Source organism: Corythoichthys intestinalis, chromosome 21 (assembly GCF_030265065.1).
Source record: "Corythoichthys intestinalis isolate RoL2023-P3 chromosome 21, ASM3026506v1, whole genome shotgun sequence".
Taxonomy (NCBI): Eukaryota; Metazoa; Chordata; class Actinopteri; order Syngnathiformes; family Syngnathidae; genus Corythoichthys; species Corythoichthys intestinalis.
Window position 1 is genome coordinate 35,958,835 of NC_080415.1, and position 14,052 is coordinate 35,972,886.

Consider the following 14,052-nt stretch of genomic DNA (forward strand, 5'->3'; position numbering starts at 1 on the left):
GCTCAAGCAAGTTGTTATATTTATTTAATAGTTGTGTAAGTAAGTGTGTTGTACAGTTTGTAGTGTATTAAGTACTGAATATGCGTTTCTTTCTGTGTTATAGTTTCACAATACAAAAACAAGTGACTTCACATAAAGGCAAGAAAAGACCAATTCTTGTGGTTTATTGAAGTGCATTTACTATTAGATGGCTGTTGGGCAATGCACAAGGAAACGCACTGTTTTGAGCAGTACAACCTCCAAATGAATATAGATACCTCACTATTTACGCCCTATTTGCAAGAAGTCATCTGAAATCGCACATCAAATAAAAACTGTTCCTTTACACGCTTTTTTTTGAAAATCACATTGGTTCTCCTGTTGCAAGCTTGTGCCTGACTACTTTATAATTGGGAGAAAAATCCATAGAAATGTATTTCAATTTGAAGAATGTAATTCTGCTTTAGGCCTGTGAAAACGACCTTAATATTGACATTGACATAACGTTAAAGTTCTTTATTGCATGTGTTTGGCCTGAGTCTTCGCGTGCTAGCATAGCATTTGTTCGTTGCTGATATCATAGTTGTCATTTCAGATTAGTATTTTGAAGTATTAATAAAAGATTTGAGTTGTAATGGGTCCTTTAACAGACGGACTATTATTGTTGTGGTAATGTAGTACGTATTAGGGCCAAATAAAGAAAAAGGGGGGGGGGACTATGAGATGTAAGTAGATGTCATCAGCTACGCATTTTACAAACATGTACCGTAACTGAGAGCTATGACATTAGCCTGGCTAATGAAATATTTTAAATAGATACTTGTTATGGCTCTTCTTGGAAAAAAAAAAATAATGTGGAAAAAAAAATCTCCTTTGTCATGATATGAAGCAATTTCACCGCGGCACGACATGTTGAGACTGTCCAACTCTGATGTAGACCACCGCAGCTTAAAAAAAAATCCTAGGGGAAACCCTGACAGACATTCAATATTTACTGTAGAGTTGTTCATACCTCCCTGAAGAGAGCCCCGTAGAATTGGACAATGTATGGACAGTCGCTACTCCTCATCACCACATCGAGATCCATCAGCAGCTGCTTTTGCTCCTTTTCATCCACGGTGGAACGAATCCTCTGAGGACACAAATAGCACAAGAAATGTGTAAAAAAAAAAAGAGGTTTTTTTTTTTAAATCTATGATGAGTTCCAACTATTGAATCTGTTAAAATGTTACAATCTGTGGAAAATCTCTTACAGTTTGCTAAGAATTGTGATATTGACATTGAAAATACTTCTATATCAACTACGGTATAATCTATATTACTACTGCAGAAATAGCATGCTACCAATTAGTGGTGTGACAATATATGGAAAAGGTGTAGCCCAAAAGGTTATCGATATGCTCCCACCAATAGTTGATGTATCATATAAAACAGGTGTTGCGGTTCAAAAAATAAAAAGGAACCAACCGGTTGCTACCAAAATCTCGCATTAGAATAGTGTTTATCAGTGTTGTTTTCGTCAACGATGACGATAATGAAAATAGTTCGACAACAAACAATTTTTTTCATGACGATGACGTCACGGTGACGCGTTGAAAACATGTCTCGGGAGACTAAAACATAACGAGATGGATGCCACTTGTTGTCTGACAACATGAGAACGAGATGAAAATTTGCCATAGTTTCCGTCATAAATTCACAGTGTGATATTTTCTTATTATATGTGTAGTTAGCTCGCATTTCGCAGTGTTTGGTCGTGTCACTCGTGTGACGTGCTATGCCTCCCCCACCAACCAACACACACGCTTACTCAATAAGCCTGTGCCCATTCCAGGCTCAATTTGTAAAACGTGTCAAGTGCTGCTTGGTAAGTTTTGCTTTCTTATCTTGGCTCGATATGCCATGTTGCTTTAGCCTTTAAAGGTCTGTGCTGAGTGATAATCACACACTAAACTAACTTGTAGAGTTAGAATAGCATTCGCGTTAGCATTTAGCGCTTTGATTTGGTGTCTTCTTAAACTCTTGGAACATTTTACATACAGTTTGTGACATCCAGGTGAGTTTAGTTATTTGCAAATAACGTGCTGTTTTCCTGCTGATTGTGTATTATCATCATGAAAATGGAGATGTCCTTGTAGACTCTAGATTTAGGTGCTGGTCTGTCATGTTCATTCGATATTGTTGGAAATGTTTTACTTATTATTTATTCATGGACTAAAACTTTTGAAGTTTATTGAGCGCCTTGAAAGGTGGAAAAGCGCTATATAAGTATAACACCATTTACCATTTATAGACGAAAACATTTTGAGAATTGTCGACTAAAACTGGACGAAATATGAGTTTTTGTTGACTAAAACTAGACGAAGACGAGCATATTTTGAAGTGACTAAAATATGGCTAAGACTAATAAGTATTTTCATCCAAAAGACTGTGACCAAGGCGAAAATTAAAATGGCTGCCAAAAACAACACTGGTGTCTATGTTACCTCATTGGCTGCCATTGAAAGTGCTCGACATCCTATTCATTTTGACTAGATTGGACGTCCTGCCAGAGCATGTGTTGTGAGGAATTACAGGTGATTTCCTTTTCATTTTGAGTCACACCCTATTCATAAGGGAACATTCTTGAGTCACTTGCTTTTCAGTAACCCAAAATCTCAAGGAGAGACCTGTAAATCCTGCAAAATCAACAGGATGTGACCCAGAAATGCCCTAAAAGGAAAAGCAAGTCACCGAAAATCAACAGGAAATGACGTAAAATGGCCCAAAATTAACTCATTGCCTGGTATTAGCTGCCACTGATGGCAATAGACGTCCAATCAGTTTGATATTGGAGGGTGGCAGCGAATTAACATTGCTTCGCTTCAAACGCACAGGACATCTACTCGTGATGAACTCATTCCAATTCACAGCAAAAGGATGAAAATGGCTTGTTTTTCTATTTTTTTTGTTGTTTTACAGAACATCCTAGCAGGATTACCTGATAATTGTTGTATCGCCAAATTTTGAGTTCATTATTATCGTGAGCCTTGTATTGCCAATAATATCGTGAGCTAGTACCCGGAGAGGTTCCCACCCCTACTACTAATGCTAATTGCACCTGATCTACAATCATTTTACATGGGTCAGATCTCCTAAACTGCATTGTCACAAGCGCAATATCTGCCAATTAAACAAGTCACCTTGACTGCCATAATCTGTCCCGTGGGTTTATGGACCATCTTGTTGACGGAGCCGTACGCCCCTCGGCCGATCTCCCCAAGGTCTCTCAAATCTTCTGCCGTGAAGTCGCAGTGCTGCTCAGGAGAAATCTTAAGCTTCCCCGACGACTCGATGCTGTGCGTTCTCAGCCGCTCTCTACAGTAGATAACCATGTGTATGGATAAATGCAGAAATATTTAATGTGGTTCTAAGTTCCTCTAGAGTTATGTTGTAATGTTTAAGAGTCTAATTTTCATGCCTACTCACATGTGAGGGTTCTGGAAAGAGGGGGGTGTTGGATTGAGCGGGAGGCGGGACGCTGGCTTCACGGGAGGGCTTGCGAAATTCAGCTTCAGCGCTTTACGTTTACCTGTCAGAACAAAGCCACAAAGGGGTCCAGATTGCCACAACATGCACATCCCATACGGTGCACTACAAAACATGGTGTTATGTCTGAAGTTATGCAGTATTATATAAGGCTGCATAACTTACATAGTACATTACATGACCCCTTGAACAATGTAATGATATCCACAACAAGAGCTATATAGTAAAGCAATAATAGTAAACATAAATTAGTAATCTTGCTCTGACAATGCCAATAAAAAATTATTACGATGAACATTTGATAGATTTTTATTTTTCACTGGATATCATTTTTGAAGAAGCGGGCATGTTGCGACTTATCAGTACATTGATATACACTTGAGATAAGCTAATACTGTATGTGTAAAAGTAAGAATGAGAATTGAACCCTAAATTTGACACCAGAAAGATCAGTTAATGTACAAGTAAAGAAGAAACAGAGACAAATTACAATGGTTAAAACAGAATTAAGGGGGAGGATACCCATTCAATGCCTATGAGTTATCTCAAGTTTTCATCAAAATGCATTTTTAGCCAAATCTAAATGTCTAGACAGCCTGCCAGGGGTTCCCAACATACGTACAAATCTACTGAATTAGCTCTTTACCTCAATGCAAAACCAAGCTAGGAAAAACTGTATGCTAGCTTCATGAAAACCTGTTTCCTTATCCAAAAATACTTAATTTGTAAAACAACATCATAGAAAAATAAATAACACTTAACGGTTTGCAGATTCTGCAATGTTCAACTGACTAAAATAGCAGAGTCAAACTTTAGCTAGCATCTTGAGACGATCAACAGCTCGTGTCTACATACTACACACTTCTTAATTCATGTCACTCGTATCTGAAGGCAACAGTTTGCTCTCATATGGATTTGAGAAAGTTTTAAATAGATTTAAACTTGGCGCACTGAATTTTTATTAACAAAACAAAAACAGCTGTTTGATAACCAAGCTACCCTGAAAAAAAAAGAACAAATCAAAGGAACCCAGATAACAAACAGACGTTGAATAAACGATGACATACCATTAAAATCATCAGTATGGTTGACGTTGAAATTTTCGACAAAAAACAATGTTGACTCAACATTGCAAATGCCGATGACACCCGACAGTGACGTTAAAACAACATTGTTCTATGGTGTGTCAGATGATGGTTGGGTTTACATTGTTTTATAGTTGATGAAATAATGTTGACAAATAGTTGATTTCTGATTGACCGGGAAATATGAAATAAGTCATCCAATTATGGACAAGCGGGCGTTATGGTAACAAATAGTTGTGTTCGTGATTGAGCGGGAAGACAGCGCATCACCTCAAATGAACTCCACTGAAAACGCCTCATTTAAGGATAGCCATATTTAAAGGTAAGCCTGTTGCTTTTCTTCAGAGCCTTTATAAGCAATGATACCTTACGGGTAGAATAAATTGCGTTTGTCATCAAAGTTGTACATAAAACGGTTCGCCTGACACAACGTGACAAAGTTGCCGAAATTGTCAGAAACGGTGCATTTGCTGTGATTGGCATACAAGCGAAGACCTATTAGCCTGGATGTTAGCCAAGTAGAACTTCGTTCAGGCAAACGTAATTCATTTTCCAATTAAAGCGCAAAAATCACGAGATATGACACAATCGAGCCTTGTCTAAATTAATTTTTTGAACACAAAGACTGCAGTCATTTTTCCATCGTAGCTAGCTAACGAGCTAGCTCTTTTCCATATGTAGCCCTAATTTGGTTTGTGATTGTATAATATTTTATATGTCAGCCTAGCCGTTTCTTCTGTCTGTAAATAAAGCAGGACCTCTAAATATGGGCATATTTGACAACATTAATAGCATCATGGTTGAAAATGAAGGAAAACAACATTGGTTCAGCGCTGTTCCAATATTATTAATAATCGAAATTACGTTTACGTTTTGTAAGGATTTCAGCGTTGGAACAACATTAATTGAGGGTGCAAAAGTGATGACAAATCAACATCGGGTGTCAACGTTGTTTCAACAATATAAGATTGACAGCAGAATGTTGATTCAACATCATTTCAAAGTCTGTCTGCTATCTGGGAATCATTAAAAGCCTCACACTAATATGATAGTACAGTCCATGTATTTGAATGTTAGTTCTAAAAATTACTATAATTGGTTGACTTGTCAATGAAATACCAGGATGGCACCAGTTGAGAACCCCTGCTTTAGAACAAATAATTTCACCTAGTGTTGCATTCAAGTGTCGGATTAAATCATGCCCTGTTTAAACAAGGTGCAAGGTGAATCCAAAACTATTAACACTACTGCAAAGTCAAATGCAGATTTCTTGAATAAAGTTAAACAGTGACAGTCACCCAATTTACCAAAGCACCCCGCAGGCAGACTCAATAGTATACAGTGGCTTCCTTTCACCCATTCCACATGTGAAACACAACCGATCTAAATTCAAATGTGCCCCATACAGCAGCTCACCATAATGAAAACCAATCAGTGTACACAAGCTGAACAACAAGAGGTTAGGAAAACCACCTGAGACTACTGAGGTGTACGTGAACCCACAAAGAGATTAGAACGGCATTATTAGCGTGCAAGTTACTTGCTTACTTTTGGAAACTCCAGAAAGGCTTATCTGAAATCCTGAGGTAAGAATAAAAACACGCACTTACTTTCGATTTTGTTTACATTATTGCCAGGATGCCAACTATAGAATGCTATACTTAGTAGCAGAGGTGGCTAGTAACACGTTACATTTACTTGAGTAACTTTTTGAGATACATGTACTTCTAAGAGTAGTTTTACTAAGCCATACGTTTTATATTTGAAATATTTGTGAAGAAGTGTTGTATAGCATAGCATAACCTAATGCTAACGTGAATGGTATGCTAACGCTACGAGTTACATTTGGTGCGCGATGAGCACTCGGCACAGACTTTTAGAGGCTAAAGCAACATATCATATCTCTCTTGCCGAGATAGGAAGACAAATCTTACAGTGTGTGTCTCAAAACAAGCAATGACGAGACTAGAGAGGACATTAGTGGGAGATGTTGGAGTGGCGCAGCATGTCACATGAGTGACAAATCCAGGCAGGCTAACTACACATAAAATGCCATACATTGAGAACATGTGACATAAACGATGGCGTATTTTTTTTTCGTTATAGTTATTGTTGACGAAAGCAAGACTGGTGGAGAAGCAACTAGGGTTGTTCCGATCATGTTTTTTTGCTCCCGTTCCGATCCCGATCGTTTTACTTTGAGTATCTGCCGATCCCGATATTTCCCGATCCGATTGCTCTTTTTTGCTCCCGATTCAATTCCAATCATTCCCGATAATTTTTCCCGATCATATACATTTTGGCAATGCATTAAGAAAAAAATGAATAAAACTCGGACGAATATATACATTCAACATACAGTACATAAGTACTGTATTTGTTTATTATGACAATAAATCCTCAAGATGATTTACATTATTAACATTCTTTCTGTGAGAGGGATCCACGGATAGAAAGACTTGTAATTCTTAAAGGATAAATGTGACTTTGTATATTGTGACTAAATATTGCCATCTAGTGTATTTGTTGAGCTTTCAGTAAATGATACTGTAGCCATTTAACTGTTCTGCCCAAATGCATGATGGGAAGTGCAACCATGACTGTGCGTAGGGGCACCAATTGATATATCATCTCTGCGTTGGGAAAGAACATAGGGTGTTAAGAAAATGATCATCTACTACCTTTCTCGCCCACATTGCCCCCACGATATTTCTAATTGCTGAGAGAGGTATTGTAAGGCTTTAGCCACATAAAAAATGGCTCCAAAGGCTGTCAAAATTCTCTCTACTCATCATACGCTCCCTTATAGCACTATCTATAGGTGAATCGGCGTCTTTATAGATTGAACGCGACAATGCGTGAGTGGGTCATGCGCTGCGTTAATTATTTAACGTGATTAATTTTAAAAAATTCATTACCGCCGTTAACGCAATAAATTTGATAGCCCTACTATAAGCCAAAACTACTCCAGATGAGTGTAAGACATTTTGTCTGTAACGTTAAATACAATTAGAAAACAATTTAAATTTAAAAAATATATATACATATATATATATATATATATATATATATATATATATTAAGAAAAGGCATGACCGATATTGTTTTGCCGATTTCGATACTTTGAAAATGACGTGATCGGACCCGATCGGACATCTTTAGAAGCAACGCAACTCTTACTCCGAACTCTGGGCTACACTAGTCGTCACATTTTTCCTCTTTATTCTAAATATTAGATTTTACTTTCGGGTTTTTTTTTTTTTTTTGCCAGCGATGCCAACAGTAGCATTACTAGTTTCACCAAAGACACGTTGCAACAATAATCACATGACTCCTTAATAACAGATAGACACAAACTAGCCGTTCTACGACCACACCGGCCTGTTCAATCACGTGGTGTCTTTAAAGCACTGTAAAAATTGAATATTTGACATTGAGCGCTGCCCTCAACATGTCTCAAAAGTGCGGATTTCAACCTCTCTCCCAGCTTTTATTTGGCACCGATCGACCACGGAAAAACGGAAATCCTTATAATTTCATAATAGGAACTATGAAGGAACTATTCACCATTCAACTATTCAAATTAGGAACTATTTACTCTACTAGAGGGCACTCATGCTCTTGTGACGAATGATGCTTCAGTTCTGCAGATTTTTTTTCCCCCTCTCACTGGATTTCAATGATTTTTTTTTTCCAAATGATTTTGTTGGCTTAATGCGGTTATGAAGTTTATAATACAGTATAATAATAATAACAGTTCATATATATAACTTTGTGCTAAGAAAAAAAATACCATTGTTTAATTTATTTTAAAAATCAAACATCGTAAACAGTTACAATGTTACTTTGAGTTTTCTTTTCATCAAATACCTTTTTACTTGTACTTGAGTACATTTTTTTGATGACTACTTTTAGTTGAGTATTATTATTTTGAAATAACACCACTCCTACTGAATTTTTTGGCTACTCTACCCACCTCTGCTTACTAGTAAGCTACAATAATTGAAAGTGTTAACTGGAAAACATTTCAAAAGGTAGGCAGTCACTAACTGTATTTCATTTGCATAAAATTGCAGCAACTCAAGTGTCCCATCTTTTTTAGCTAGCTAGCTACATACAGTAGGGTTATTAAAACAAACACTGTAAACCACACCCACCAGGGAATGTAATTTTTTAGGTGTTGTCTTGTATATTTGTAATGTGTTTTACAGATAATATCATTAACGTTTACCCCAAAACAAATTATATAAGAAAATTGTGGTGTGTGCCCCCCATTGACACACTCAGAAGTCATAGCATGAGTTACACCTTTAATTTAAACTGAGATTCTTTCACAAAAACATTACAAATCAACCGCAATAGATTTGTAAATGTTATCATAGTATGACCTATATAGTGTTGTCAAACCGCATTGCAGAATAAGTACAGGTTGTTCTTGCACTAAGGCTTAAAAATGAAACCAAATATTAAACTTGCCTCTCGATAAACAGTGCAGTTCTATCAACTCTAAAAACAATGATGAATATGCATGCTTTATTAACTTACTGTATACTTCTAGACAGTGAGCTGTAAAAAACGATTTCTGCATTGGATGATCTTCAATATTGCTTCACTGTCATGATGAGTTTATATTAGCTGCTGCACCAAAAAGAACATTGTTTGCTCTAGGTAATCATAGCCACTACTAATAAAAGTGCATGGATACGTTGCTAGGCAGGAGGTTCCGTTGATTAAAACTAACTTATATGGCTATATCTCCTGAGTGGTGCAGCAGAATCACATATTGTACAAAGGAAAAAAAAAATAACGCAGAACACAATATGGAGAGCAAATTTCACGGCAGAATCAGAAAAAAATTAATTCCCAAATTGTTATCTGCCAGTACGAGTGTAGTGATAAAGCACTGATAGGATATATCCCATCATAGGATTTCTAATGCTCTGATTATTGATAAATAAACGACGAATTAAATACAGGTAGTCCCCGGTTTACGAACGAGTTCCATTCCTGCACTGGCGATGTAACCCAAATTTCCACGAAAGTCGGAATTAACTTTTTAAGTACCCCTAGATACCCCCTAAATCTCAAAGTAACTATCCAAAACCATGTATTATGCATCATTGTACTGTTCTCGCCACGACTTTGTTGCTAAGTCCTAGCTAGACAGTGAGCTAAGCTCTGAAATGACAATGTCAAACGTCTGTGTGGTTTGCTGACTTTTTTTCAGCTGCTCATGACGTCAACATTTGAAGAAACTAAAAATGAAATTTCTTTAATAACAGCAATTTAAATTTGCGTTGACACGTAGCTGCTGATACAGCAATAACAAACGATTAGCATGTATCAGTTAGCGTTTACACATCATCATCAAAACAATCACATCAACTCGTCTCAAGTATTCGATCACAATTGAAAATGCACAATAGTACAGTACAAAAGGGGTTATATACGGCTGTCGCTTCTGGATGCTTCACAAGCAACAAATGTGCGCGCAGGCTGTCACCTCTGTCACTCAGCTGCTCTGTGTGTGCGTGTCTGGGGTGGACGCGTCTGTACATGCGCTCGCTTCCTGTTCTACGCTTCTTGTGCCAAAATAAAAGAATGCATCACAATACAAAAATTAACATATGGCGGAAAACACTCAGGTGACTTGAAGTTCTGCTGTGAGACCCCCAATTTAGCCAACTTTCAAAATTGTCCGATATGCATGTGTGATACATCATTGGAAAGCTTAAAATCTCAATTTTCTGGGGGAAGAAAACATTTGAACAGGAGGGCTTTTTTTTTTTTAATGTTTTTTTATACAGCAAAACCTTATCTGGAGGTGAGAGCACACGAGAACAGAATTACAGACGCCATGACTTTAACGAGATATTATCGCGTACTTACTTTGTTTCGATGCAAACACTGCAGACATCAATTAATGATTCTAAGCTAAAAATGACAGACATTTTGAATAATAAATATAATTAATTTAGGGCTGTCAAAATTATCGCGTTAACGGGCGGTAATTAATTTTTTAAATTAATCACGTTAAAATATTTGACAATTTGACAATTAACGCACAAGCCCCGCTCAGACAGATTTAAATGACAGTAGAGTGAAATGCCCTCCTGTTAATTGTGTTTTACGGAGTTTTGCCGCCCTCTGCTGGCACTTGAGTGCGACTGATTTTATAGGGTTTTAATATAAAATTTCTATAACTTGTACTAACATTTATCTTTTTAAAACTACAAGTCTTTCTATCCATGAATCGCTTCAACAGAATTTTAATAATGTTAAAGCCATCTTGTTAATTTATTGTTATAATAAACAAATACAGTCCTTGTGTGCCGTATGTTGAATGTATATATCCATCTTGTGTCTTATCTTTCCATTCCAACAATAATTTTCAGAATAACATGGCATATTTTATAGATGGTTTGAAATGCGATTGAATTGCGATTAATTACAATTAATTAATTTTTAAGCTGTAATTAACTCGATTAAAAATTTTAATCGTTTGACAGCCCTAAATTAATTACCTTCGTTTTATGGCTGGGTTGAAACAAAAGCGGTTGCGCGACGTCTGTAAACGGGGGTTGAAACAAAAGCGGTTGCGCGACGTCTGTAAACGGGGGTTTTCAGGGTAAAACAGACTAATTAAAAATAGTTCAGGGGCTTTATGCACCATGAATCTGCTATGGCAGCATATAGACATATTGTTCTATCAAACACAACAGTTGTTTTAGCTTAAAATACAGCCGTTTCTTTTAAAGAGGAGTGCAAGAGCTGAAACAGCTTTTTCAGTTTTGTCTGTGTTTTCCGCCATACATAAAAAAATAATTTTTTAAAAAACAACGGGACTCAGGCGTCGTACAGTCAAAATCGCGCAAGTCGGGTCCGTCGTAACCCAGGGACTAGCTGTAACACCAAAAAACGCACTAAAAAATAGTAAATGTATCGACAATTAAATACACAGTATGATGATGATTTCAGACTGAAGAAATTGAAGGTTACACTGGTTTACATCAACTGCAAAACATTATTGTAATACTGAATATTTACATTATTTATGTAATAATGTTTACATTTGTGTTGTCACTGCACAGTGTTGATACTTGTGGTTTCAATAACATTAGTTTGTTGGAAGTGCTTTATCAGTTGTACACTCAGCCAGATTAGATAAATCTCACTTTAAATATTCATTTACATGCACGTACAGTAGAACTTTTCAGAGACAGACATTCAATCATATTTGAGCATTTGGACCTGCATTGTCAATCGAGCCTGAATGGCACATGCATCTTATGATGACTGATGTCATTGTACATTATCTACTGGAATATAGAGCACTTACATGTCTGAAAACATGAATAAATACCAGTAACTATATGGCGTCCTGTTAAGTGCATTTAAAAACCATTTAGAAAAGGAAACTTGCCAAACAACATGCAGATTAACTATGTATATTTGGATGCAGGATACAGTCAAACCTCGGTTCTGGAAATTAATTTGTTTTAGGACTCATTTTGTAAACCTAAATGGTTTTTGCCCATTTAAATGAATGGAGGAGAGAAAATATATACCAGCCATCAAGTTGTGTTTGTTTTTTATGAGTTTTAATACAAAGAAATTTAGTCACATACAGTCGCTCAAACTTTCAGCTTTTTTTATCCCGTCTTGGGGGAACCATTTTTAAATAAATATTTAAAAATAAATAAATAAAACAGCTTCCTGACTGTTAAAGGGCGTGAATGGTTTTTAGAGGAAACACAAATGAGTGTTCTGCAAGAATGCTGTGACTGAAACAAGATTTATTCAAAAATATTTGTTTTTGAACGGGGCCATTTATGAACCGAAGTTTGACTGGATAAAACAATTTTTGTTGTTGTTGTTGTTTTTCCCAAAATACCATAACAGCAGGATTGGGTCACTTCCAACAGCAGATTACAGCCTAGTAAAGTAAATGTGAATACCTGTTTCATTTTGACATCTCCAGCAGCTGTTGGTTTCTGTAGGGTTTAGATCAAAGATTTGATACCACACATGTGCCACAAAAAGATAATGCACAAAACACATTTCTGAATAGAGTGATGCTGCTGTTTATCATCTCATTTGATGTAAGTGGGCATATGGAGAAAGCAGTGTGCCAAAATTTGATTAAATCAATTGTTAAAGGTGCACTACAACCTTAGAGATTTATATCAATAGTTCAATTAATACCAAAGGCGTAGGTTTGCATTAGGATGATAGGGACATAACACAACCATTTTCAGGATGCTCAAATTGTCCCCACTAACTTTTCAGTCAAACAATACATCAGAGGCTAATATATCGGGCCGATATATAAATTTTTTCCCCAATCTCGGATGATTAACATAATAAAAGCAGCTAAAAAAGGATTTTGATCAGGCATCTGTGTGGGCAACTGTGGCCGCTGGATATTACAAGTTTTTTTTTGTCCAGCAGCAGCCACTGTAAGTAATGTAAAAAGACAGCAATGTTGTGGAGGTAGGGGAAACACCACTAATTTTCCTACTGAAAGGCCGACTTGCATAACATTAAACTGTGTGAACTTACTAACCTGCAAAACAGCCTCCACAAGGAAGTCAAGGCATCTCTCACTTGAATCATTGTTTGCATTATGTGCAATACTGTAGAGCCGGGCGGTATACCGAAAATTTACCGTTACCAAAATTCTTCACAACCCGACGTAATTTTGACCATGTCGGTAAATTTGGTAATTTAATAAAACACAAAAATATTGTCTTTTCACCCCGCTTTGACTTTGTGTTGTTCCGCTAAGTTCAAGAAAGCAGTCAGTGTGCTTATGTATGAGGTCACGTGGTTATCAGGAAATCAAACAACCCGAAGCCCGGTAGGCTAACGCTAGCGGCTAACGCTATGAGCAAACGTGATGGAGTCAGGCTTAAGGGAGTTTCGCCAAAATTTTCACCCGACATTAAGTACAGTCTTGGCGGCCTCCCGACAGGCTTTCACCCGCTGTCCTCTCGGGTTCTCACAATTTCAGGAGAGGGTGCTTTCTACTGGTAGCCAGGCCACAGGCTAACGCTAGCGGCTAACGCTACAAATGAACGTGATGGAGTCGGATAGTGGCTCTAACCTTGTTGAAATGGCTGAACTTCATGACGAGATTGGGCACGGACTGCATCTAGCAATCAGTATGTTGCGTTATTTTTTTATCTCTGTGTGTGTGATTTCTCTGATAGCTTTTATGATGGTTCGGCATAAAGTATAATCCAACAGTGAAGCCTATAATATGACCGTTTAATAGCCACAGCTATTTTTCTGTGTGTGCTTGCCTTATTCTGTGTCATTACTGCCATCATAAAATCTTAAAAATGTTTCATTGGCATAAGAGCAATATAGCTTTAATGTGGTTGTGTCTCAGTGGCTGTGTCTGTGTCTGTGTGTGTGGGGGGGGGGGGGGTGCATGTACCAGTATTTTTAAAAAAAA

At 37.1% G+C, this 14,052-nt stretch overlaps 1 protein-coding gene across 4 annotated transcripts in view; it reads right to left on the minus strand.

The window, feature by feature from the left end:
• Positions 1 to 14,052, minus strand: part of map2k4b (mitogen-activated protein kinase kinase 4b) — a 31,030-nt gene that overhangs the window by 15,237 nt on the left and 1,741 nt on the right. For 2 of the 4 annotated variants that reach the window (XM_057826188.1, XM_057826186.1), the window contains exons 2-6: positions 12,551 to 12,586; positions 6,141 to 6,173; positions 3,448 to 3,550; positions 3,162 to 3,336; positions 992 to 1,111 (exon numbers count right to left, since the gene is read on the minus strand). In XM_057826188.1, coding sequence (XP_057682171.1) covers positions 992 to 1,111; positions 3,162 to 3,336; positions 3,448 to 3,550; positions 6,141 to 6,173; positions 12,551 to 12,586 — 467 coding nt within the window. The remainder of the gene's footprint in view (positions 1 to 991; positions 1,112 to 3,161; positions 3,337 to 3,447; positions 3,551 to 6,140; positions 6,174 to 12,550; positions 12,587 to 14,052) is intronic. The other 2 variants (XM_057826189.1, XM_057826190.1) reach the window with 2 other exon arrangements.